This window comes from Pongo pygmaeus, chromosome 1, assembly GCF_028885625.2.
Source record: "Pongo pygmaeus isolate AG05252 chromosome 1, NHGRI_mPonPyg2-v2.0_pri, whole genome shotgun sequence".
In the NCBI taxonomy this organism is placed as follows: Eukaryota; Metazoa; Chordata; class Mammalia; order Primates; family Hominidae; genus Pongo; species Pongo pygmaeus.
The window spans coordinates 211,577,911-211,605,170 of record NC_072373.2 but is presented as its reverse complement, the minus strand read 5'-3'; the positions used below and the strand labels follow the sequence as shown (position 1 = coordinate 211,605,170).

Sequence of the window (27,260 nt, the reverse complement as noted above, 5' to 3'; positions counted from 1 at the left end):
ATCTTTACATTCAAAATAAAATTCAGTCAAGTCAAAGACGGTCTTGGAGGAAAATGTGGCTTTGATGACAGCAGTAGGAATTTGCCTTCAGTGTCTGCTTACCAGAGGATAATAATAACAGCAAGTTTCTTAAACATAAAAACATCAGAAATGAAAAAGAACTTTCCATAACACTATAAATATTGCAGTATTTCAAGATACTGAACCAGAGCCCTAAGGAAAGGCTGGAGACCCAGAATTTTATAATGGCTTTGGGATATGAATTTTATTTTAACCAAAGGACAAAATTAATCTGCAAAGGCTGTCTTGGAGAAATTTCAGGAAATAAAAGATCAAATGTATCTGCTGTCCTCCCTTCCCTCTCCAAGAGAATAAAAGGCAAATGCAAAATATCACAGGGAGATTTTCACCTGTACCTAAATTATTTATTATATACTTTATATTTCTGGTTAATAGATTGGGAGAAAGCACTCCAGATAAAGAACTTCCTTTATGAATGCCACATTTATTTCAGTACTGGAGGTTTGGTCTTGTGTTGCCACAAAGATTTGGAATGGCATCTATGTTATAAATTTAGATGACAAAAGAAACAGACTAATAAAAGACTTCTAGATGAAACACAAGCTTCTAATATTCTGGTCCAAAAAATTAGATAGAAACTAAAAAACAATAAATAACTTTTATGAATTAACTGAAGGACTTAAAATACTAGTTCCATTCTAATCCCAAGTGTCTGCCAAGGAACTGAAATTTAAAATGATAAAAGATATGATACGGTCATGTTACAGGGAATTCAATGAAGTAAAAATGGCAGACATTGATGAATGGTATGGTTTAAAGATTTGTGTAGAGGTAGTGATGAGGAGGCCTGCTGGGAGCTGGAAAAGTTCTATACCTTGACACAGTTATGCGTACATGGATACACACACACAGTAGTCACTGAGCCATGATTTGTACTTATGATTTGCACACTTTGGTGGTTGTAAATTGTATAGCAATCTAAAAACAAATGAGGTCAGTGTGCCTCACTACAGGAGCTTCAAAAGCCATAGATAGCACATCTCTTTTTTTTTTTTCTTTTGAGCCATCTAATACAGAGTTGCTTGGAATAAATCTTAATAGATACAATGTTTCTAGAAACAAGTAAATGAATAAACCTTAGCTGTTACCCACTAGGAGCCAACAGAGGTCAATCTGTTCTCAAGCTTTTACAAAGTTACAATAAGTAGTAATCAGTGCATATTTTGTTGAAACTCCTACTGCAATACTGAAAACTTCAAATGGAGAGCAGCTCCTTTTTGGTAATTCACAACAGAGTTAGTTTTCAAATTGCCAAGAATATAAGGAATTAGATTAGAAGCCTCATTCAGTTTAGAATTATGAGACGTTATTTATAACCCACAAGTATTATTTTTCCCATGATACTGAACAATTCACCTGGCATGAACTTAAAAGGAAGAAGAAAATGCTTATTGCAGCCTTCTTGCTTTAAGAGCGAAAAAGAAACAATTTTGCTAACTGTGGAGGGACTCGAATACAATGTCACTTTAAGATTTACACTCAAAAGTTTTGACCTATCAGATTGAGAGCCAGAGAGACAGAGAGAAGGAGAAGGATAAATCAAATGTAAAATGTTAACCTTTGGGGGATCTGGGTAGAGGGGTTCTGGGAATTATTTGTACTATTGCAACTTTTCTGTAAGTCTGAAATTGTGTTGTCAAAAGTCAAAATAAAAAGTTTATAAATACTTTATCATCCATTTGCTTTATAATTAGGTACAGAGTATGATGACAGAGAGAGCCTACTGTATGCCAGATACTTAACAGAAGGAAAGTAGTTTATATGTAAACTCTGGGAAAAGTGGAGCCAAATGATTACACTGTGTGTATCCTTTAGCACTGTTTGGGGTGGGGACACGGGGTCCCCATGCGCAGAGAAGGACTGTTCTGGTCTCCTTGGAAGGTATGTGCCTATAGTAAAAAGCATGAGTAAGATATCACATCTCCTAACTCCATAACAACCAAGCAAACTTACAATAGCATTTTAACTTACATCACCTTTTTTATAGGAGCGGATATATATTCCAGCAGCATGAGTATTTTAGCCCTCTTTGCAATTGCAGTCTTCATTCATTATCATCAATAAACTGGCCTCTGGTTGATTGATCTAGTCTAGTTCTTATTTTATCACAGCACATGGGATATATGATGTCATCAAAGCCATGATGTGAGCAAACCATGAAGTATAAGGGAGTTTGTATAAGTAATTGTGCCTTTTAATTCTAGTTTTAGTTTGCTTTCTTGACTTCCATTCATTCAGATTGCACATTAGGGGACAGAGAAGAGGGTGCTTCAATATAAACCTTTGGCTATTTTACAAACACACCTTCCTAAATGTTCTTAGTCTCTATCCTGGAAAAGTCACCTTCTTAGTATCATGGATCAGAAATATATAAAAGCCTTAGTGCTGGTGGAAAACAGGCTTCTTCGTTGGAGGTCAGTCTCAACTAACTTCACACTCTGATTCCTAAAAAAAATGGGAAGATGGGTGTGTACACATCCTTTATGTTATAAATTTCTTACTGGAAAGGTGACCTAAATATTAGACTTTCCCGAAAGAGTATTGAGTCTCATAAAAATCTCTAATGGTACAGCACTTAAGAATTTCAACCGTGTGACCACTAAGAATGGTGCAGATCCATTTCTTCTCACATAGGCACTCTCCACGATAGATTAAGTGATAAAACCAAGCTGCAGAAGATTGTATTACCTGGAGAGATACCAAATTGTTCAGTGGTGACCTCTGGGAAACGTGGGGGAGGTTTTGAAGGCAACACTCACCTTAATTTGGGGATATTGTTAAAAAAAATTTTTAACTTACATAGTCTTTTTAAAATAAAGAACTTAGCCACAAAATCAAGACAGCTGATTGATATGAAGCACCAGTATCTCCATTATTGAAAGGTTGCTTCAAGAATGCTGAATAGTTTCAGGTTACATTTTACAAAAAAATGAAAGGGCACAGGATGTTGTCTACCTGTTTTAATTATGGAAGGATAACTGTCAATTTTTAAATAGCAAGATAGTTATAAAGAATGTTTTCCAAAGCAATACCAAAGAGATACTTTTCCCTTTTAGAATACAAATTATGGTACCATGCAGCTTATTTCCCCATATTGATCAGGTGCGCATTTGTTTTAAGGAGTAAAAGAAGAGTTTGTCAGACCTGGTATCCATGGCATGCCAGAGAGGCAGACTGAACTATCTCTTGGCATTTCCATAAATATACAAAAATTAGCCGGGCATGGTGGCGCACGCCTGAGCCCCAGCTACTCGGGAGGCTGAGGCAGGAGAATTGCTTGAACCGGGGAGGCAGAGGTTGTGGTGAGTCGAGATTGCGCCACTGCACTCCAGCCTGGGCAACAGAGCAAGACTGTCTCAAAAAAAAAAAAAAAAAAAAGAATTATTGGGGCCAGGCATGGTGGCTCACGCCTGTAATCTCAGCACTTTGGGAGGCCAGACAGGCGGATCACCTGAAGTCAGGAGTTCGAGACCAGCCTGGCCAACATGGTGAAACCCTGTCTTTACTAAAAATACAAAAATTAGTCAGGCGTGGTGGCACACTCCTGGAGTCCCAGCTACTCGGAAGGCTGAGGCAGGAGGATTTCTTGAACCCGGGAGGTGGAAACTGCAGTGAGTCGAGATCAAGGCACTGCACTCCAGCCTGGGAGACAGAATGAGACTGTCTCAAAAAAAAAAAAGGAAAAAAGTTCCCTAAGTCACTGAAGTCTTAGAAATTTGGGAAACTGAGGACAAAGTTCCTAAGCGTTCTGGAGAAGAAGTTACAGCCATTTGGGGAACTATTTGTCAAGGAGCAACTTCATGTCTCGGACAATAGGTAATTCAGAAAACAGTCCCTGAGAGACACAATATCTGAAATAATAAAGGGGTGTGGTATATCACTCAGAAGTTACGTGGTAAGCAGCCAGGATGGTTGAAGGTCCTGAGTAGCTGAAACCAATAGGGAAGACTTTATGGAGGAGTTCAGATTTGAGACAAGCCAGATTTTAAGCAGGGAAGAAAACATTCCAAGTAAAGAAAACAGAATGGTTTCATGATTTAAAAGCAATTTTTTCATTTTATTTATTTATTTTTGAGACAGGGTCTCACTGTGTTGCCCAGACTGGAGTGCAGAGGCATGATCTCGGCTTACTGCAACCTTCGCCTCCTGGGCTCAAGTGATTCTCCTGCCTCAGCCTCCCAAGTAGCTGGGATTACAGGCATGCACCACCACACCTGGCTAAATTTTTTTATTTTTTTGGTAGAGATGGGGTTTCAGGTTTCACCATGTTGGCCAGGCTGGTCTTGAACTCCTGACCTCAAATGATCTGCCTGCCTTGGCCTCCCAAAGTGCTGGGATTATAGGCTTGAGCCACCATGCCTCGCCTAAAAGCAAAATTTTAAATAATTAGGAATCAGGAAATGAGTCTTGGGATGATTCTGATGATACTTTGTGTAATAGGCTCTTTAGAAGTATAGCAATTTATGGGCCAGGTGCAGTAGCTCATGCCTGTAATCCCGGCACTTTGGAAGGCTAAGGAGGGAGGATCACTTGAGCCCAGGTGTTCGAGGCTGCAGTGAGCTATGACTGAGCCGCTGCTCTCCAGCCTGGGTGACAGACAGAGACCCTGCCTCCAAAAAAAAAAAAAAAGCAATTTATAAAGGCAGTGAAATTACAATTATGAAATTTTCAAATTGAAAGATGCCTTACAGAGCACATAACTTGTACCCACACACAAATAATGAAACTAGTTCAGATTAGGTAGCTTACATTAAAGTCTCTAACACTTAAATTAGGAATTGAGTATTTTTTCTATCAGACTTTGTTCCAGAAACTATTTCAGTCATCTTTATGAATACATGATATTCAAGATGCATTAGCTGAGCCTTTATCAAAACACCTCATGTACCCCATAAGTATATATACCTAATATGTACCCACAAAAATTTAAATAAAAAACTTTAAAAGATCCATTAGTTGAAAAAACAAGTAACAGAATTAAATAGCATCATCTCATTTAAGAAAACATTGTATACAAGAACAAACACTAGACTACCAGTGCTCATATACGTAATTAATGAATACTAAAACAAACTAGTTTTTGTTTTTGTTTTTGAGACAGGGTCTCACTCTGTTGCCCAGGCTGGAGTGCAGTAGCATGTTCATGGCTCACTGCAGCCTCGACCTCCCGGGCTCAAGCAATCCTCCTACCTCAGCCTCCTGAGTAGGTAGGACCACAGGCACATGCCACCAGGCCCGGCTAATTTTTTTTTATTTTTTGTAGATAGAGTCTTGCTATGTTGCCCAGGCTGGTCTGGAACTCCTGGGCTCAAGAGATCCTCCACTATGGCCTCCCAAAGTGCTGGAATTATAGGCATGAGCCATCATGCCCAGCCAAATCTTTTTAAGTGAAACACCGTAGGGGCCCCAAAATTAACCTAATTAATGAAGACAGGAGAAGAGGTAAGTCAAGGAATACACAAAAAAAACAAAGAATGACAAGAAAGCAAATAGATCAGAGAATTGAGAGAGGAAACATACAGTCTCAGCAGCCATTGGTGGAGACTGAGCGTAGCTGCTCAGAACCAAATGCTGCTTTAAGATTAAGGAAAGTTGAGAATTAAGAAAAGATTTAAATTGGACTGTGGCATTAGCATTAACTATTTTAAGCACTTGGCCAGGCTCGGTGGCTCACACCTGTAATCCCAGCACTTTGGGAGGCCAAGGCCAGCAGATTACTTGAGGCCAGGAGTTCGAGACCAGCCTGGCCAACACAATGAAACCCCGTCTCTACTAAAAATACAAAAAATTAGCTGAGCGTGGTGGCACGCGCCTATAGTCCCAGCTGCTTGTGAGGTGGAGGTTGCAGTGAGCCAAGATCGTGCCACTGCACTCCAGCCTGGGCGACAGAGTGAGATTCTGTCCCAAAAAAAAAAAAAAGCACCTGCTTTGAGGTAACTTTGATTACAGCTGAAATACAGGGAATTTTACTAAAGGACAAATAACTTCCAGTAACTTGTTTCAGATTCTGGCACACTGGTAAATAAAAACTAGAATTTTGCAGGCTAACCTTGCACATATGTATGTAAGACAGTCAGAATTCCAGCCAGGCTTTCTCAAAATTAGGGCAGAATTTTTTTTAACTTGTACTTACTCTCTTCTCCCAGGTTATGTTAAAATATGCCTTGGGTCAGATGATAGATGCCTGTCTTTTCTGGAGATTCTTAGACATTCAGTCACTCAATATCAAATTGACAATTAATAAAATGGTTGTCATTTCCTCTTCCTTCTCTGCCATAATCTACCATCGGCATATGACCATAGAAAGATGACAAATTTTTAGATAACCTAACCAACCCATATATGATTAAACTGACCTTTCCTTACTAAAATAAAATACACTTACTCTGTGTCTTCACTGCTTTTATCCCCTCTAATGTGAAAATAGCCTCAAAGTGATCTTCTAAGACACAAAAGAGGACTTAAACAGTGTCATTTGTCACTTGTTTTATTCAGACATTCGAGTGTACCTCTTTCACCACAGGGCTAGAGATGGTCTACTCTGTACATACATTTCACAATAAAGAAAAATTCTGTCATTCCCCAACTCTATGACCAAGGAAAACTTTTAGGATTTCTTTAATTTGTAGCAGAGACACAGCGGCCTAGCCAATCGGCAGTGCTGTACACACAGTATGCCAGTTTCCCACCCCTACCCTCTTTCTCCTCTTTTTTAAAGCTTCAAAGGTTAGATCAATAAGACTTAAAATTTCCTCATTTAAGGAGAAATACGATGACCCACATGTTAATTTATATTAAAAACTAAAAATAAATAATGGGGTTCTTAAACAAGGACATCTTTAACTAGGTTATGATTAGGCCAGCCTGTGGGTGAAATGAGAGATTATCTCTTCTCCCTGGAAATGTCTTCAAGGCTCAGACAATTCAGTAGTTTTTAAAAGGCCCCAACTCACACATCTCAGGTGAAAAGTACAGGCAATGGGCAACAAACAAGATGCTACTATGCACTTGGCTTCTGATAAATTGAAACAAAGATTTGGTGGCCCAGCCTAATAAATGACAGCGTGAAACTAGAGGTTTAAAGTAAGTTTTGACATCACATAGATCCCTCAACCCTAAGTTACTTTGGAGGGAAGCCATGAGAGGCTGGATCAGTCCTCAAGCCTCAGCTAAGGATGGATCCTATTTCTTCCCAGTGCAAAACACCAAATGTACCTATAAGGTGGAGTCAGCAAGGAGAGTTCCCCTCTTACTTTGAAGCAAGAGATGGAAAAAGTCAGAAAGATTTCTAGATAAAATTGGGAAACACAAAAGGCAAAGTAAAGTCAATTTAAACAGGCCTCACAAAAATCAGCCGGAATTCTTATTAAAAAACAAAACAAAACAAAACAGAACATTCATGGATGGGCAAAGAAAGGAAACAATGCAGAGGCCTTTGGACTTCAAGGGAAAGCCCATCAGGAATCTCTGAGAGTGTCAGCTGAGAGTTCTGTCTCTCTCCATGTAGGATCCTTTCTGCATCATGTGTATCCCAAAAGGAGTTCTGCGTGAAGGTCATCCATCTTCTTCCCTACAGCTCTTAGCTGAGCACTGACTCACACACACACACTCTCCACCAATCCACCAAACTGCAGCTGTAGCTGCTTATCTGACCCACACTCCCCTGGCTCTCCACTTTTAGGCACAGTCTTTGGTCTTTATCGCCAGGCCCGATTCAGGAGCTTCACCTGTGCCAGTCTCTTAGTGATCATGGTGGCAAAAACCAGGCCAAAGAGGACGCTACTGATTAACACGTAGTCATAGTCATCCTTCAGAACGTCAAACTGCTTGGATGGGTAGACTCGAGTCTGGTAAATGTCCAAACCATAGGCCACAACCTGGAAGGCAGATGGAACAAGAATTAGGGAAGAAACAACCAATGATCCACCACGGGTGAAACAGGGCAGCTGTGGGCTCTACTCACCAAACAAGTGGACTCCAGACCCGAGGGAGCTGTGTAGATACCTCGCATTCGAGAAACTGTCTGGTTATAGTTGATGAATCGCTCTGCATGTATCTGTACATCTGGAGAATACGGGATTAAGTTCTCCTCTCTGCAAAACACCAGCCGGGACAGGCAGTCTGAGCACTGCTGTAAAGGGATCTCTTGGCTGCCCTTCCTGAGTCCTGGGAGGTTTCCAGGCTACATATCTAGCCTCAAATCTCCTAGCAGGTCTGCTTGCATTAGGTAGTTAAAAATTTAGCAGCTGAATGTTAGGAAGGACTACAAGAAAGGAAGCTCTCTGGAGAGTAAGACTGAGATCTAGATTCCTACTTTGTTCTAAATCTGAAAAGAAAGAACATACAGATGACTGGCACTTCACACCACAAGAGGAAAGCCAACCATTTTAAAGCCAGCACACTGAATCACTAAGCTAATTCCTGGTCTCCACTCCAGGGTGCCTCTCAGTCCCCATTTCTCTGAAACCTGATTATCATCCTGTGTCTTTTCCTAGCTTTAACCTCCTCTCTCTCATATACTTCTCCAAAACACACTCTTCTCCATTCCTCATGCCCCTAGGCAAAGAAATTCAGGATGGAGGTAAGAAAACCCAACGAGATGGTGGTTGTTAATACAACAATACCAACAGTGAATAAGTTATTGGCTTGCCCACATGGTCTGGCCCGAATTACCTCAGTGATCTCATTTCCTAGCGTCGCCCTCCGCAAACTCACCAGACATGATCTCAAGGGATTTGCATTGCCTGTTCCCTCTGCCTAGAAAGTTCTTCCTCAGGTATCTACACAACTAGCTCCTTCACCTCCTTCAGGCCTTCACTCAAAATGCACCTTCTCAAAGGGGCTTTCCCAGGCCACCTCTCAAATTACACCCACGCACATCCCCATCCCCACTTCCTAGCTCATTCCTGTTTTACTCTGCTTAGCATTTGAGTACCTAACATAGTATATATTTTACTTGTTTATCTTATGTATTTATTGTCCATTTCCCAGCAGACTGTAAGCTCCATGAGGGCAGGTGACTTTTTCAGACTTGCCCCCTGCTGTATCCCCAGGCCCTAGCACAGCATGAAGGCACACGGAGACCAAGAACCAAGCTTAATCAGTGAGGTTAAGTTCTGTAAGGTCAGAGCCTTCAGCACTGCCCATGAGGGTCTCACCTGCTTTGTTCTGTTGGGATCTCAGGGCGGCGGGGATCCAGCAAAGCCTTAGGAAGGGAAAGAATTGCTCCAGAAGGTAGTCCAACTACACAGGAGGAAGTGAATGTTCACACCGATCCAGTGTCCAGCAAGGGCCAGTTACAAAAATGTCATGATTGCAGAAATTTAAATAAGAATTTAAAACAAAAAAATGGGTCAATGAGGCTCCCTTACATAGCCAAAAATAATAATCCAATAATATGCATGGGTCTGAATGTTGGTTCTCACTTTTGAAGACACTGGTTTCTTAACTTTCTGAGACACCAGAAAATAAAGTTCTAGAATCAAGATATGGATAATGATGAAAGAGAAAATGTAGGCCACTTGGATTTCCTCATGCCTCTCCCCAGTCCCTCCCATGCCTCCCCCAGCAGGGAGTCTCCTTCCCATTGAGCAAACGCAGCTGTTCATGCAGCTGCAGTACAGTGGCCAGGGAAGACTGGAGGACCAGGCATGATCGATCATAGCACCAGTTTCAGTAATGGTGATTAAAGCTGATAAACTGCCAACAGGGCTGGCTTCTTCATATTTAAGAATTCAATAGGCCAGTCCCGGCGGCTCACCCCTGTAATCCCAGCACTTTGGGAGGCCGAGGCAGGTGGATCACAAGGTCAGGAGATTGAGACCATCCTGGCCAACATGGTGAAACTCCGTCTCTACTAAAAATAAAAAAATGAGCCGGGCATAGTGGCACGCACCTGTAGTCCCAGCTACTCAGCAGACTGAGGCAGGAGAATTGCTTGAACCAGGGAGGCTGAAGTTGCAGTGAGCTGAGATTGCACCATTGCACTCCAGCCTGGGTGACAGAGCAAGACTCTGTCTCAAAAAAAAAAAAAAAAAAAAAAAAGAAGGCAACAGCAATGCCAAGTGCCCATCAGATCTGAGAGTCTCAAACATCTTCGGTAAAATCAACTAAACACAGGAACCTGTTAACCACTAAGTCCTAAGTCCTGGGCTTAGGTTACATAAGGATGAGATTTTTAGGGCTGGCACGGTGGCTCACACATATAATCCCAACACTTTGGGAGGCCAAGGCAGGCGGATCACTTGAGGTCAGGAGTTCAAGACCAGCCTGGCCCACATGGCGAAACCCCATCTCTACTAAAAATACAAAACTTAGCCGGGCATGGTGGTGCACGCCTGTAACTACTTGGGAAGCTGAGGAGGAGGATCACTTGAACCCAGGAGGCGGAGGTTGCAGTGAGCCAAGATCATGCCACTGCACTCCAGCCTGGGCGACAGACCCTGCCAGTTTCTGCAAGCTGTCAGCACAGGCTAGCTATGTTAAGAATGCTATCAGGAACTGACTTTTTGAGCTAGGTGAAAACGCCAAATAGAGAGGTGGTATATCAGAAATGAGGACTGAAGGCCAGGCAGCCAGGCACGATGGCTCACACCTGTAATCCCAACACTTCAGGAGGCCAAGGCAGTAGGATCACGTGAGCCCAGGAGTCTAGATCAGCCTGGGCAACATGGCAAAACCCTGTCTCTACAAAAAAAAAATTTTTTTAATTAGCCAGGTGAGCTCAGGAGGTTGAGGCTGCAGTGAGTCATGATCACACCACTGTACTCCAGCCTGGGTGACAGAGTGAGACCCTGTCTCAAAAAACAAAAAAAAGATGAGGACTGAGAGAGAAGTGGTCACCTTCATAGGTGGCAAAGATGAACTAAGAAACTTTCTCCACTAATATATAGCCCTCCTCACCACCTTTCCCTTACAGGTGGTTCAACAAGGCTCTGCCAGCAATGTGTCCCTTGCTCTGTCCTTAAGTGTGGTTGCCCAAGGGAACCCAGCCATCCCAGAGGCTCCCCAGGCACTCACTCAGCAGGTGTCGGCTGGTGATGCCCCGTTCAGTGATGGTGGCCTCCATGGCACTGATGGAGGACGGGAAAATATAGGACTGCTGGAGGACCTGGGGCAGCTGGGGGCGGTCCAAGGAGCTGAAGGCGGTGGCGTTGTATTGCTCGGTGCCCTCATAGAGCTCCAGTACGGTAAACTCGTTGCGCCGAGCCTTGGTGTTCCAGTACTGGTACTGCAGGGATAGGAGGAGGCAGCTCAGGGCTTAGCAGCTGCTTCAACTGGAAAGGGAAATTGCACTGGAAGGCATCCCTCTAATTAGCTACAGATCCATGAAGGAGAACCATCAACTAGCACCTCACTTTTCTTCCTTACTATCAAGTTTACTAACTTTCAAAGTATTTTTATCTAGGCTATCCAAAGTTCACCACAAAACAAAGGAAATTCTCAAGAGTCTTAGAAGCCATAATAGTAGCTAACCTTTGAATCATTACTAGGTGCCAGGCATTGTTCTTTGCTAGACTGAAGGTGACTGTTATTATCCCTATTTTACCAATGATGCAACACAGAGCGTGTACATAACTAGTTCAAGGTTATACGGTCAGGAAACGGAAGAGGTAAGATTAAACCTAGGCAATCTGATTCCTGAGCCTAGCGCCCTAACCAGCACGCTTTGCTGCCATCCAGGGAATTTGAGATCCTAAGAAAACCAAAGCAGCAACTGGGTTTCTGGAAAGGACTCAGGAAGCAGGGAGACCTCTGGAGCTACCTTGTGTCTCTGGTAGTGACCGCTTACCACCACCCAGTTCTCTGAATGCACGATATGGACAGGGCCCTTGGCTTTCTTCTGCACAGAGGAGTGGATGATACGCCCAGTGACGCCATCAATGAGGAAGATGCCAATAAAGGTGCGCTCATGGTGCGCGTCTGTGCTCTCCGTCACCACGGCCAGCAGGTTGGGGTTCAGGCTCTGGAGAGAGAGAGAGAAAACCTCCCTTAGAACCACGATGACTCATCACACACTCCATTCCTGTGCTGTGAGACCAACCTGGAGCTCTCCAGCCTGGCAGAGGAATCAGGGTTTCTGGTGAAAAGAGTTTCCTGTTTGGAGTTTCTCATCACTGCACTTGTTTTATGTGCATTGGGTACTGGGTGCCATGCCAGGTACCTTGTATTTTATCTAATCCCTTAAACAGTCTTGCAAAGTAGCTATTATGGTCCACATTTTGCAGAAAAGTCCCAAAGTAGTTAAGCAGCTTCTCAAGTCACAGATAGCAAATGGTAACCCAAGATAAAATCCTGGTCTGCCCACTCATTGACCTAGAGACAAACGCTGCAGTGATATTTTTCTTCTGAGGGTCACCACCGCCCTCCCCATCACTAAATCCAGTGGCTAAGTCTTGGCCCTCAACTTACTTGACCCACTAGTACCACATGACGCAGGTGATCACCACCTCCTTGCGACATTTTCTCACCTGGCTTCCAGAACATCCCTGCCCAGCACTCCTTCTACCTTACTGGCCTCTCCTCCTCAGTCTCTTTTGGAGGTTCTTCCACATCTCCCCAGTTTCTTCATGGTGGAACACACCAGGAAGTTCTCAAGCCTTGAGCATTTCCATCACACTCACCCTCGTGGTGATCTCAAGCCAACCTCATGGCTTGAACACCATTTATGGATGTTGGCAATGCCCAATGTATATATCCAAACCAGATACTCCTTTGAACTCCAGACTTCACTAAGAAACTATCTCAGTAGCTTTTCTCAGATGTTTCATCTGAAACTTAACATGGCCCAAACTGAACTGTTCTAACCCCTGCCTAAAATCTGCTCCTCTCTCCTCCCCAGCCAGTCGCGACTCCATACATCAGTGGCTCAGACCTAGAGCCTCGAGTCATCCTTGACTCCTTTCTCTGTAATACACATATACCTGCTCTTGGCTCTACCTTCAAAAGTACCCAGAACCTGATCCCTCCTTCCCACCTCCATGCTACAGCCCAGCTCCAGCCACCATCAGCACCTGGATGACCCCACAGCCTAAATGGTCTGCTTTCCTCTTCACCCCTCTACAGTCTAATCTGGGTCAAATGAGCCTGTGGAATCTCAGTCACTGATGTCACTCCTCTGCTGAAAACTTCCCAGTGGCTCTTCACTGTGCTCCAAAGTGAAGACCACGGTGGTGGCCTGTGATCTGGCCCTGTTGCCCTCTGCCCTCAGCAGGCCTGACATGCCTCCTCGCTCATCATCTTCTAGTTACCTGGTCTTCTTTGCTATTTCTCACACACACCAGGAGCACTCTGACTTTTCTCTCTGGAAGGCTCTCCCCGCAGCTACCCACACAACTCACTTCCTCACTCAAGTCCACTCACTCCGTGCCACTTTCTCACTAAGCCCCTCCTTAGCCACCCGATTTACACTGTACCCGCTTTCCCTCTTCCCGGCTTTATTTTTCTCTATAGAACTGGTCACTTTCTAATACACTATCTAATTTACCTATTTATTTTCTTTATTAGTAGCCTCACCCAACTATGATGGAAGCCTCACAAGGTCAGGAAGTTTTGTCTATTTTGCCCATTTTATATCCCAGTGTCTAAATGAGTGCCTGCATCCAGCTAGCACTCAAAAACTACTTGCTGCTGGCCGGGTGCGGTGGCTCACGCCTGTAATCCTAACACTTTGGGAGGCCAAGATGGGAGGATTGCTTGAGCCCAGGAGTTCAAGACCAATCTGGACAACACAGCAAGACCCCATCTCTAAAGAAAATAAAACAACTGCCTGGGCACGGTGGCTCACGCCTGTAATCCCAGCACTTGGGGAGGCCAAGGCGGGCAGATCACGAGGTCAAGAGATCAAGACCATCCTGGCCAACATGGTGAAACCCCATCTCTAAAAATACAAAATTTAGCTGGGCACGGTGGTGTGCGCTTGTAGTCCCAGCTAGTCGGGAGGCTGAGGCAGGATAATCTCTTGAACCTAGGACGTGGAGGTTGCAGTGAGCCAAGATCGTGCCACTGCACTCCAGCGTGGCGAAAGAGCAAGACTCCATCTCAAAAAAAAAAAAGAAAAGAAAGAAAAGAAAATAAGCCATGGTGACATGCATCTGTTATCCCAGCTGCTTAGGAGGCTGAGATGGGAGGACTGCTTGAGCCCGGGAGGTCAAAGCTGCAGTGAGCTGTGATTGCACCACTGCACTCCAGCCTGGGCAACAGGGCAAGACCCTGTCTCAAAAAAAAAAAAAAAAAAGAGTCAATAGCACTAATAATAATGTTAAGTATGTGGCAGGCACTATTCTAATCACTTGACATGTTATCATTAATCTTCAAAACAATCCACTGATGTTGGTGCTATTATCCCCATTATACTGGGGAAAACTGAAGCTCAGGCAGCCTAAGAGATGAACAGCTAGGCCATGGCAGAGCCAAGTCTTAACTCGACAGTCAAACTAGAGGCTTGCACTGTGTTGCACTGGCTCATGCTTAGTGATCCAGCTTTACTGTCAAGTTCCGTGATCTGTATTCTATGACACCCCCTCCAACTCAGTCTCTGCTGTACCAGAGGGTGTAATTAATGTGCATTACTACTATCATTACATTCTCTCCCATTAACAGTTTTGCAGCCCACTAGTCACCTCAATCTCCCTCTCTTTAACACTAACTAGAGTGTTGGATCACAGAGATGGAGTTTCTGATGGCTTGACTATGGTTTAACCCCAGAATGCTCTATCAGTACTACCGCTAGTAATAAGAGCTGGGCTAGGCGCAGTGGCTCAAGTCTCTCATCCCAACACTTTGGGAGGCTAAGGTAAGAGAACTGCTTGAGGCCAGGAGATAGAGACCAACCTATGCAACATAGTGAGACCCTGTCAATACAAAAATAAAAATTAAAAAAAATTTTTTTTTTAAGACAGGGTTTTACTATGTTTCCTAGGTTGATCTCTATCTTCTACAAAAATAAAAAATTTAAAAAAAATTTTTTTTGTTTGTTTGGAGACAGGGTCTCACTCTGTCACCCAGGCTGGAGTGCAGCGGCACAACTGCAGCTCACTGTAGCCTCGACCTCCCCAGGCTCAGGTGATCCTCCTACCTCAGCCTCCCAAGTAGCTGAGACTACAGGCATGCACCACCATGCCCAGCGAATTTTTTTTTTTTTTTTTTGGGGGGTAAAGACAAGGTTTCAGCCATGTTGCCGAAGCTGGCCTCAAACTCTTGGACTCAAGTGATCTACCCACCTCGACCTCTCAAAATGCTGGGATTACTGGCATGAGCCACCAAGCCCAGCCGTGTTTAAAAAATTAGCATGGCGTGTGCCTGTGGTCCCAACTACTTGGGAGACTGAGGTGAAAGGACTGCGTAAGCCCAGGAGGACGAAGCTGCAGTGAGCCATGACTGCATCACTGCACTGCAGCCTGGGCAACAGAGCAAGACTCTGTCTCAGGAAACAAACAAAAAAAAAACGTCAAAAAATAAGAGCTAACATCTGTTGCTTACTTACCATACGCTAGGCACTGGGCTAGACATGAACATTTCAGGTGATCATCACAACAAGCCTAGGAGGAGGATTTATTATCCCCATTTCACAAACAAAAATTAAGGCTCAAAGGGATTAAATGACTTACTCAAGGTCATATATGTACCAAGTCCTACAGCCAGACTTGAAGCCCTTGTTTTCCTGATTCAAAAGCCCTTGCTGTATACCAGACAGCTGGCTGTATGTACCTTGTAGAGCACACTGCGGTCCCCCATCACACGGCCCTGGGAATGAACGTGCTCACTGCTGCGTTTCCCCTTCACCTTGACGATCCGCTGTACTTCTGGGGGAATGGTCAGCTCCCAACTCAGCTCAGTGGTGAGATCCTAGGGCAGGGACAAAAAAGCCTGTAATCAGCAGGGTACACTTAGAACTGAAACAGCTGGAGTCACACACATCCTACAGTTCATTATTTGAGGCCTTTGTGCAGGAAGGAACAGAGATCAGAACTAGAAAAATGAGCCAGGAGCAGTGGCTCATGCTTGTAATCCCAGCACTCTGGGAGGCCAAGGCGGGCAGATCACTTGAGGTCAGGAGTTCAAGACCAACCTGGCCAACATGGCCAAACTCCATCTCTACTAAACATACAAAAAATTAGCCGGATGTGGTGGCAGGCACCTATAATCCTAGCCACTCGGGAGGCTGAGGCAGAGGCTGCAGTGAGCTGAGATCACGCCACTGCACTCCAGCCTGAGTGACAGGGCAAGACTCAAAAAAAAAAACAAACTAGAAAAACAGCAATAGAGATCTAGTTTATGAAGAAATTTCAGAACTCTCGGTTTGATTAAGATAGATACTAGACTGGGCGTGGTGGCTCACACCTGTAATCCCAACACTTTGGGAGGCCGAGGCGGGTGGATCACCTGAGGTCGGGAGTTTGAGACCAGCCTGACCAAAGTGGAGAAACCCCATCTCTACTAAAAATGCAAAATTAGCCGGGTGTGGTGGTGCATGCTTTTAATCCCAGGTACTCAGGAGGCTGAGGCAAGAGAATCACTTGAACCCAGGAGGTGGAGGTTGCAGTGAGCCGAGACTGCACCATTGCACTCCAGCCTGGGCAACAAGAGCGAAACTCCGGCTCAAAAAAAAAAAAAAAAGATAGATAATAAAGCCAGTAGGAAAGGAGGCGAACGCTCAGTAGTATCCCGTTGTTTATCTCAGTAGGAAATATGCAAGGAAAATTTACCATTTATTACCAAACTCCAAGATCCCTGTATACTGGGGCCAGCAGTGAATGTCTAAGCTAACAGGGACCTCAAAACATTTCGTGTATGATTCTTTATGGTCATAGGAAACCAACCAATAAACACTCATGGTTAAATACATTATTATACATCCATCCTGTGGAATTATGCAGAGCCCTTGGGGGTGGAGACAGGAGATAGTTACTGTCAAAGGGCACAAGGGCCTTCTAGGAGCTGATGCTATTCTGTTTCCTGATGTGATTACCAGGTACACAAGTGTATTCCCTTGGTGAGGGTTCATTGAGCCATACCTCATGATTTTGTACTTTTGTCAATATTTTTCTGTAATAAAAAACTGAAGTTGACAAAACAATGAGGTAGAAAACCCATTCAATGAAAAAAGCAAATTTCATAAGAATAAAGATAGGTCAATTGCATGTGAATGAGAAAAAAAAATAAAATGGGCTGGGCGTGGTGGCTCACACCTGTAATCTCAGCACTTTCGGAGCCCAAGGCGGGAGGATCACTTGAGGTCAGGAGTTTGAGACCAGCCTGGTCAACATGGTGAAACCCCGTCTCTACTGAAAATACAAAAATTAGCCAGGCGTGGTGGCGTGCACCTGTAGTCTTGGGAAGCTGAGGCAGGAGAATCGCTTGAACCCAGGAGGCAGAGGTTGCAGTGAGCTGAGATTGCGCCCCTGCACTCCAGCCTGGGTGACAGAGCGAGACTCTGTCTCAAAAAAAAAAAAAAAGTATGAGCCACACACGTGTGTCCACACAGCTGTTGATATGGAATCAAAAATACACAAGGACAGTGGAAAGAGGCACAGCAAACTGCTGACAGGCTTTCCACCTGGGGAGGGGAAGACCGCTGGAAATGGGGCTACAAGGGTCTGTTCACATTTTGCTTGTTCACCTCTCTGTATCAATGGACTCTTTTACAATGAGAATATACTCATGTATTACCCAAATTTTTAAAATAATGAAAGTTATTAATAATAAGCCTTCATTGCCACAACCTTCTTTGAAAACATAAGAACTCACTAAAACATCCCCAGAGAGGAAGGTCACCAAGTGAGGGCAAAGACAGCACACTCCCTTGTGGTCCCAGACTCGTGTGCACAGCTGGCTCACTTCCCACAGACAGCTCTGCCTCCTTTGTCTTCCTTGGTCATTGTTCACTCAGATGATGTCCTCAGGACTCCAGATTCATGACACCCACACTCCAGTTCACTGCCCTGAATCTACAAAACTGTCTCTTTCAAGATCCTCTTTTTATTAACTCAAAAGGATGATTTTTTTTTTTTTTTTTTCATTCACAAGGGTAAAGGATGTATCTTCTGGGCAGACCATTTCCAGTGCTGTTTATGCTAAGGTTAGCTGTTACAAATGTCACAAAAGGGTGCTGCGTTTTCAAAACAACAGCACCTCCAACTCAGATGGCATTTACCATGTGCCAGGCAGTTTTATGTGATTTATGTGTTGAATTCTCACAACCACCTTATGAGACAGGTACTTATCACCTTATTTTACAGACAAGAAAACAGAAGGCCAGAGCCCAAGGTCACAAAGTTAGTAAGTGACAAACCTAGGCTTCCAATCCAGCAAATTGGGTCTAAGCTGTTAAACTCTATGCCTCTCAAAAGGCCATACAGGACAGGATGGGAGAGCTGTTTGTGAGTACACACCACACAGTACTTCTCCAAACAGTCCTGCTAACAAGGCCATGCCAGCCCCTCGTGAACTTCAGAGCTGGACTTCAGAGCCAGCGTGTATCACTGTTTACAAGAGTTGGTCTCAAGTATGTGAGAATTAAAGCAAACTGACCCCCTTTCTAGAAATAAAATTCAAAGCACACATTCCATCACGAGTTGGTCAACATCATCTTCATATAAAAGTACAACTTATTACTCAACCCACATTCCTACCTTCTACCCTCCCAAGAATGGAAAAAAAGTCCCATCTCTCTGCTATAGAAAAAGAATGGGGCCAGGCGCGGTGGCTCACGCCTGTAATCCCAGCACTTTGGGAGGCCGAGGCAGGTGGATCACAAGGTCAGGAGTTTGAGACTATCCTGGCCAACACAGTGAAGCCCTGTCTCTACTAAAAATACAAAAAATTAGCCGGGCGTGGTGGCGCACTCCTGTAATCCCAGCTACTTGGGTGTCTGAGGCAGGAGAATCGCTTGAACCAAGGAGGCAGAGGTTGCAGTGAGCCAAGATCGCGCCACTGCACTCCAGCCCGGGCGACAGTGCAAGACTCCGTCTCAAAAAAAAAAGAACAAGAATGTGGAATGAAAGCTCCACAAGGGCAGAGATTTGGTCTACTGTGCACCACTCTATCCACAGCACCTAAAACCGTATCTGCCATGTAGTAGCTGCCCAACAAATATGAACAAATGATTGACTTTGTATCAGACATCAGGATTACGCTAATTTAAGTTTACAGTAGAATGAGTAGCGTGATTCACTTCTTAGCCAAATGGCCAGGAAACACCCGCATCTCATCCACAAAGGGTCATGCCAGGACACGCCTTCCTACCTTTCGAAGCCGATATCCACATAGCCGTCCCTGCTCTGCATCCACCAAATAGAAGAAGATGGAAGGGGCAAGCTCATGTAGCTGTCGCAGGACATTCCGAGTGGCTGGAAAAGCTGTGACCTTGAAAAACCCAGAGAGCCCAAGGAAAGAGTTAGGAAAGTTCCCCATCAAAGAGAGCCTTAAGAATAAAACAGCAAATCAGTCGATTTGAACTCAGTTTAGGGTTTACATTCAGTTCTGTTAAGAACCTGAGTTTTCACAAATGCAGACACAGCCATCATTTCTCTTCGGGATGGCCTTAGAGCCCAAACACGTGCTGGGTGCAGAGAGCACTCCATCTCCGGGCCGCTGTGTTTGACCACCTGGCCCCAAACCCGACTCCGCTAGCATGTTCTCCATCCCCTCTGAAGACAGTACCTTGTATTCATCATCTATCAACAGCAACACCTTGGCGTAATCTTGATCCATGACTGGGAGAAGCAAGGACTGCAAGATGGGGCGCTTCAGCACTGGGGGAGCCACCTGACTCCACTTCCCAAAAATGGGATTGAAGACATACAGAGAACTCATTCCCGACTCCTAAAATGAGCAAACTGTCAGGCTCCACCAACAAGAAAAGACTGCAAATCCTAGGGATAGACCTGAAGAGCTGGCACTCCAGCTCAACAACTGTGGGGGTTCCCTAGTCTTTGCCCTCTTTGTGGAAAATAAGTTCTTGGCTGTAGGTGAATAGTCCCCTAGGCTAACGTCACAAAGAAAAATGTCAAACTGTCTCTGCCAGTTCTTTGTTTGAGACAGGGTCTCACTCTATCACCCAAGCTGGAAGTGCAGTGGCATGATCAAGGCTCACTGCAACCTCTGCCTCCCAGGTTCAAGCGATCCTCCCACCTCAACCTCCCAAGTAGCTGGGACTACAGGCACAAACCACCACACGTGGCTAATTCTGTTTTTATTTTTTGTAGAGATGGGGTTTCACCATGTTGCCCAGGCTGGTCTCGAACTCCTGGACTCAAGCAATCCGCCCTCCTTGGCCTCCCAAAGTGCTGAGATTATAGGCGTGAGCCACCGCGCCTGGCTGCTCTGCCAGTTCTAACCAAGAACCAATAAAAAAGTCAAGTAACAATTCAGCAACCTGGCCGGGCGTGGTGGCTCACACCTGTAATCCCAGCACTTTGGGAGGCCAAGGCAGGTGGATCACCTAAGGTCAGGAGTTTGAGACCAGCCTGGCCAACATGGTGAGACCCCGTCTCTACTAAATATACAAAAATTAGCCGGGCATGATGGCGTGCGCCTGTAATCCCAGCTACTCGGGAGGCTGAGGCACAAGAATTGCTTGAACCTGGGAGGTGGAGGCTGCAGTGAGCCGAGATCGCACCAGGGAGCCATTCCAGGAAAGTGTCTACCAAGCCCGCCTTCTATGCTAGAATGAATACACAAAAATCCATTCTAATTCTGGGAAGACACAAAAATATCTTTGTGTCCTGCTCTTCCTCAAACAGAGAAGAGAAAATAGCCACTCAGCAACCAACAGCCAATGTTTAGAAAAGAGGAGAGCTGGCTCCCTATATAGCTGGTGAAGTCACACCCACTTTCTAAACAATTCCACATCAGCGCTGGATGGTTCCTCCACCCATGCATGAAACTAGAAGAAACAGAGTTCTAACCCCTGAATGTTCCTCATTAACTCACACAATTCCAAGGGCCTAGGAGCAATTTAAGTTACAAAATAGCAAAAAAGCCACACTGAGTCTGGCTCAAGTCAGAGCTGGATGCCTCACCTTGTCCTTCACCAGCAGGGTGCACTGTGGGGGATGGGGGAAATGAGCAGTAGTTCTCTGGACCATCAGTTTAAAGGAGGAGTCTGGCTTGACACTGGGTAGATACTGTTTCCACAGGATGGTGCCAGAGCTGCTCTCAATGCCAAAAAGCTGCAAGATAAACAAATACTTGGCTCACTACTAGAAAGAGAAACCAAAGAACTGAGTCTGTCCTTGAAAACTAGAACCAGTGTTATCCACCACCAAAGGCTTTTTGTTCCTCACCCTCAGAACTTGAAAAGGTTCAGTAACTGGAGCTTAATTAAACCCCACTCACCTTGCCTGAGGCTGTTACCATCACCATCATCTTCTGGAGGTTGAATTCATCTCTGGCCAGGGTGTCAATGTTGATCTCATTCTTAATCTGACTCCGGGGCTTCCGAGCATCATAAAACATTTTCCAGAGGTGGGAAGTCCATGCTTGCAGCAGGATAAGCTGAGACGAGAGGCGTTTCAGGAACATCCCCAGCAAGCCATCTGGTGTAAAGGAAAAGTAACATACTCTACATCAGATTAGGGGTCCAGAAGGAGGTACATGATTTTCCTAATGAGGGATCTCTGCCTCTCCTCTGGAGCGATAAGTCCACACTCTAGGCCACAAGCCCAAAGGGCAGTCCTGTATCTGATGCCCATAGTCTCACACTTAGGTAAGGCTCATGCAGGAGCTTCCAAAAACTGCTTAACTGGCTCTTACAACTAAACCCAGCTGGAATCTTGGAATAGGAGATAAGCAGTCAGGGATCAGGCATGCAGGAGGCAGCCATGCTGTGAATGTCTCCACCACAGCCCCACATCCAAGATGCCAGAGGAAGGTTTCTGGGTGCCATGACAAAGCCAGAAGAGGTATGAGTGTGGGGGTGGAGGGTGCAGGTCAATGAATGTGGATCATGAGCAGGTACTTCCATCTCCCACTGCTTCATTCCTACTTTGTCAGCTGTTTAACCTGCACCCAACAGACGTACTTGCAACGAGTTCCCAGGACCATCATTCACTCTTTCCCTGATTCCATCAATGAAGCCACTGCCCTCCAAATCTCCTCCATTGGAGACCACAGATTTGGAAACAGATGCAAGGAAGCAAGGTAAAGGGCATGGTCTCTGGAATCTAGCAGGCCCAGATTAAGATCCCAGCTTCACCACTCACTACGGGGCAACACTGAGAAATGTACTTCACCTTTTTGCTTCTGGTTCCTCATCTGTAAAGTGGCATGTAACCCACTGGACTGTTGCAAAATTACATCATACGACGTACATAAAGGATTTAGTGTGGTGCCTGGTACATGGTAATAACTCACTAAAGAAGGAGCAGAACCTCTTCTTATCTTATGTTCCACCCACCTCTGCTCAAGGAAGAGAAGTGAGAAGGAACAGGACAACACACAAGCATGGCAGTCAACACACTCACACATACCCCAAGGATGTACCTCATTGGTCCAAGTTAGGAAGAAAAACAATTAACCAAAAGCTAGCCATGTGAGCAGGCAACGAGCAACAAGGCAGCAAGAAGCAGGTTTTACCTTGAATTGCTGGATCCAGGCAGCAGAAATAAACAGTAAAGTCAAATTAATCCTCAGTTTAAGAAAATGTGCATTGCCTAGCAGAGTGCCTGGTCCAGAGCAGGCCCTCAATAGCTATCCGTTGGAGAGCTGGATGAATGGACAGAAGAGAGAGGGCAGGGGGCAGGACTGAATCAGAGCAGAGTGAATCAAGTTCATCCTGGCAGTTGGGACCATGGCCAGCTTTAGAGGGCACTGGGCTGTTTCCACAATACCCAGATCAACCCAATCGTGTCTCCAGACAGATGTGGCTGCTGCTTTAGGGACAATGAGTATAAGGTGCCTGGCAAATTTTTAGTACACAGGCAATGGTAGCTATTACAATACTAAGTTAAGACTTTATTCCCCCCAGGCGCAGTGGCTCACGCCTGTAATCCCCAACACTTTGGGAGGCCAAAGCGGGCAGATCATGAGGTCAGGAGTTTGAGACCAGCCTGACCAACATGGTGAAACCCTGTCGCTACTAAAAATACAAAAATTAACCGGGCATGGTGGCGCATGCCTGTAATCCCAGCTACTCAGGAGGCTGAGGCAGGAGAGCTGCTTGAACCCGGGAGGCAGAGGTTGCAGTGAGCCGAGATTGTGCCACTGCACTCCAGCCTGGGTGACACAGCGAGACTCTTGTCTCAAAAAAAAAAAAAAAAAAAAAAAAGACTTTTTTCCCTCAGCTTTCCCTAGAGGGATTTTTCCCTAGCTTTCCCTAGAAGGATTCACAGTTCATTCTTTCACAGAAAAGAATGGTTTCATAAACCATATGGCCATGAATGCACTGGAACCTCATCACAGAGCTCGTTCAGAAAAGACTAGCAATCTGCCAAGCCTAGGAAGCCAGAGATGCATGATACGGTGTCTCTTGTGGTCATTTCCAGACTGGCCCCTCCAGCAACTCTGCAGCTCCAACCTCTTAGGTTCATACCTGCCTTTTTGCCAAATTCTCCTTCCAGCTCGGCCTGTGCCCCGGTCAAGGGGAGGTCCACCATCTCTAGGCACACCACTTCTGCCAGGGACTCCTCGCGGCTCCACAGCACCACCTTCCCTGCTACAGGAAACATTTTTACAAAGCTAAGCCTGGGGCTGGGCACAGTGGCTCATGCCTGTAATCCCAGCACTTTGGGAGGCCAAGGTGGGCGAATCTCTTGAGCCCAGGAATTTGAGACCAGCCTGGACAACAGGGCAAAACCTTATCTCAACAAAAAATAAATATCAGGGCCGGGCACGGTGGCTCACGCCTGTAATCCCAGCACTTTGGGAGGCCAAGGCGGGCAGATCACGAAGTCAGGAGATCGAGACCATCCTGGCTAACATGGTGAAACCCCTCTCTACTAAAAATATAAAAAATTAGCCAGGCGTGATGGTGGGCGCCTGTAGTTCCAGCTACTTGGGAGGCTGAGGCAAGAGAATGGCGTGAACCCGGGAGGTGGAGGTTGCAGTGAGCCGAGATCGTGCCATTGCACTCCAGCCTGGGCGACAGAGCGAGACTCCATCTCAAAATAAAATAAAATAAAATAATTAATAAATAAATAAATAAATATCAAAAAATTAGCCAAGCATGGTGGCGAGCACCTGTAGTCACAGCTACTTAGGAGGCTGAGATGGGAAGATCACTTGAGCCCGGAAGATTGAGGCTGCAGTGAGCTACGATCACGCCACTGTACTCCAGACTGGGCAACAGTGAGACCCTGTCTCAAAAAATAAATAAATAAATGAATAAATAAATGAACAAAAAAGCTAAGCCTGTCTCCCAGATTTTCTAGACAGACTCTTCTTGCTGACTCAGGGATTACTACAAGCTCTTGCATAAAAGGAGAAATGGCAGAGCAAGGGGCTGGAATCAATAGGTCAAGGGAGGAAAGTTCTGTATCCCACCGAGAATGCCAAGTTATTTTTCAAAAGCAGGTAACGGGGCCGGGCACAGTGGCTCATGCCTGTAATCCCAGCACTTTGGGAGGCCAAGGTGGGCAGATCACCTGAGGTTAGGAGCTTGAGACCAGCCTGGGCCAACATGGTGAAACCCTGTCTCTTACTAAAAATACAAAATCAGCGCCTGTAATCCCAGCTACTCAGGAGGCTGAGGCAGGAGAATCGCTTGAATCCGAAAGGTGGAGATTGCAATGGGCCGAGATCATGCCACCGCACTCCAGCCTGGGCAATAGAGCAAGACTCTATCTCCAAAAAAAAAAAAAAAAAAAGCAGGTGACATTTGGCTATGAACGAAACACTCAGGGCACACTCCACTTGAATCTCTTCCAGAAACCTGCAGCCTCGCAAAAAACAGTCTGATTGGAACACACTGGAAGGCCTGGGGAAATAAAATGGATTGAATGAGGTCTACTTACCCAACTGCTGCAGGAAAAGTAGCAGATGATCCTCCGTCTGCACCAAAGCCCGGTAGCCCACTGAGTCATCCTTCTTCAAGAACACCTGGATATACAGCTGTAAGCCACAGTCAAGACCAGTGTAGTCAATGAGGATCCAAATGCCTCTGAGAGCACCAGACCCCAGGAGTCAAAGCCTGGACTTAACAGAGGTACAGGCCATGGCATTATTTGATGTCTAAACAAGGTAGCTATTATCTGGATGCCAGTAAGTGATACATATTCTTAGGAGCCAACACAATGATGCTGGGGTCTCCCAAACCTTTCCATGGAAGAACTTGAGTACTCCACGGGTACCACGCCATTCATCCACGCTCTAATCACACCCCACAAAGTGAGCAGGAGGCCGGGATTAGACTTTCTGCTTTAGAAACGAAGAAGCCGCAGCCCAAGCAGCTGAGGAACGCAAGCAGATGCACACAGAGGCAATACTGGGTAGTGATGAGGAGTCCAGGCTGTGGGGTTAGACCTGAATCTGAACCCCAGTGACACCTCTTACTGGCTCAGTGACTCTGGCTATGGTACTCGATCCCACCAGGCCACAGAATCATTTTAAAACCAGGTCAGGAACAGCCGCTTCATGAGAGTGTTCGGAGGGTTAAATCAATTAATGTGTAAGTTAAAAGCTTAGAACAGTGCCTGGTGCACAATGATGAGCTGGCGTAAATAATACCCGCCTTCCTGTGATTTGCACTAGAACACATGTTCAGAGAGCCTAATCCAAGCCCCATGGCTAAGACCTGACCCTGAGGAAAGGAAGCCATGTGCTGAGAAGCCCACAGGACAGTCTGCAAAGAAAGGCTCTCTCTCACCCGCTCAGGCCGAGTGCCGCTCTGTTCCAGACTAAATGTAATCGTGGTGTCCAGCAGCCGCCGACCTGTCTCCACGAGGTATAGGTTAATGGTGTAGGTCTGATTGAAGCAAGCCAGAGAGTCCTAGGAGTACAGACAGCACGTGTCAACTACAGGTATCCCCCGAAAGCAAAGCCCACCAAAGGAAGTCCAAGGATTAGGGGCAAATACCCTAGAGAAGGAGCCAGGCCAGAAGGGGAAATATATGCAAAGGAGAATAAAAGAGAAAAGCGAGCTAAATCCTAAGGCAAAAATAAGGTGCCTGAGTAAATAAACGAAATTACAACTACCATACTTGTCTTGGAAGCCAGTACAGAGTAGCAGAGACTTCTGAGAGAGGTAGGGCTGAGCAAGGTAAGACTGAGCAAGACAGGAGGCAGGGAAACGCTTAGATGGAAGCCACAGCAGGAACCTATGCCTCCAGCCAGGGGCTCATGCCTCTGCTACAGGGTAACCGCACAGATTACTACTCAACTGTGCCAGCCAGGATCCCGAAAGAAATGGGGACGCTGAGGCCCAGAGGAGAAAGTGGCTAGGAACAGACTCTACAGATTCTACTTCCTAATCTCCCAGTAAAATGAGATTAAGAGAAACATCATTTAATTTACAGTACTTAGGAAACCCCATTTGAAGCTGGGAACTCTAGGACCTGCTCCTAACCAAAGCTGTTCCCCCAACTCTCTTTGGTGGCCTCCTGTGTCTCTAGGTCTGGCATACTGCCCAGTGCCACACCCTACCTTTGAACTAGACTTCTCCGAAAAGCTCCCCATTGACCCATCTTCAGAATTGCTAGTTTTCTGCTATGAGAAAGAGAAGGACAGGAGAAAATTCAGCCAAAGGGTCACTTCCCAGTCACTGAAATGAAGCTTTTGTTTTTGTCTTCTTAGCACTTGAGAGAAGACAAAGCTCATTTCTCACCCCTGCCCACCAAGCCTATTCAACCCTTAATAGCCCCATATGAAAGTAAGGTCATCACATTAGGGTCTCGTTCCTGGGGAGAAATGGGGTACGCAGAAAGCTCTATAGGTGAGGCAAGACCTCACTTCTCAACGGCCTCCTGCCCCCTGGGTTCAAACTGACCAGGCCAATGTGCCCAGACTTCTGATTTTCAGGGTTCCTAGTGGAGACCAGGAAGGAAAATCCCAAGTGCTGACTGTTGTTCTCAATACTCACCACTTCATTCCGACAGGCCATGACTGCAGCCACTGTCTTCTCCCCAGTGGTGGCAAAGCTCACTAGGGCAGTCTGGGGGAAAAGCAAGGCATCAGCTCCTAAACGGGACCAGTACTAGCCAGTTGCCTTACAGAGGGTCGCCTCTCCAGGGAAGGCCCTTGGC

General features: G+C 45.4%; 1 protein-coding gene across 4 annotated transcripts in view; it reads right to left on the bottom strand.

Annotated features, from left to right (window-relative positions):
- Positions 1-6,552: 6,552 nt before the first annotated feature.
- EMC1 (ER membrane protein complex subunit 1) overlaps positions 6,553-27,260 on the bottom strand; it is a 33,144-nt gene continuing 12,436 nt past the window's right edge. The window contains exons 9-23 of one of the 4 annotated variants that reach the window (XM_054503809.2): positions 27,098-27,169; positions 26,662-26,724; positions 25,886-26,008; positions 25,035-25,131; positions 23,615-23,737; positions 21,421-21,620; positions 21,105-21,254; positions 19,744-19,905; positions 19,327-19,446; positions 15,790-15,927; positions 11,873-12,046; positions 11,101-11,311; positions 9,240-9,324; positions 8,045-8,174; positions 6,553-7,958 (exon numbers count right to left, since the gene is read on the bottom strand). In XM_054503809.2, coding sequence (XP_054359784.1) covers positions 7,779-7,958; positions 8,045-8,174; positions 9,240-9,324; positions 11,101-11,311; positions 11,873-12,046; positions 15,790-15,927; positions 19,327-19,446; positions 19,744-19,905; positions 21,105-21,254; positions 21,421-21,620; positions 23,615-23,737; positions 25,035-25,131; positions 25,886-26,008; positions 26,662-26,724; positions 27,098-27,169 — 2,028 coding nt within the window. In that variant the 3' untranslated portion in view covers positions 6,553-7,778. The remainder of the gene's footprint in view (positions 7,959-8,044; positions 8,175-9,239; positions 9,325-11,100; positions 11,312-11,872; positions 12,047-15,789; positions 15,928-19,326; positions 19,447-19,743; positions 19,906-21,104; positions 21,255-21,420; positions 21,621-23,614; positions 23,738-25,034; positions 25,132-25,885; positions 26,009-26,661; positions 26,725-27,097; positions 27,170-27,260) is intronic. The other 3 variants (XM_054503816.2, XM_054503825.2, XR_010127004.1) reach the window with 3 other exon arrangements.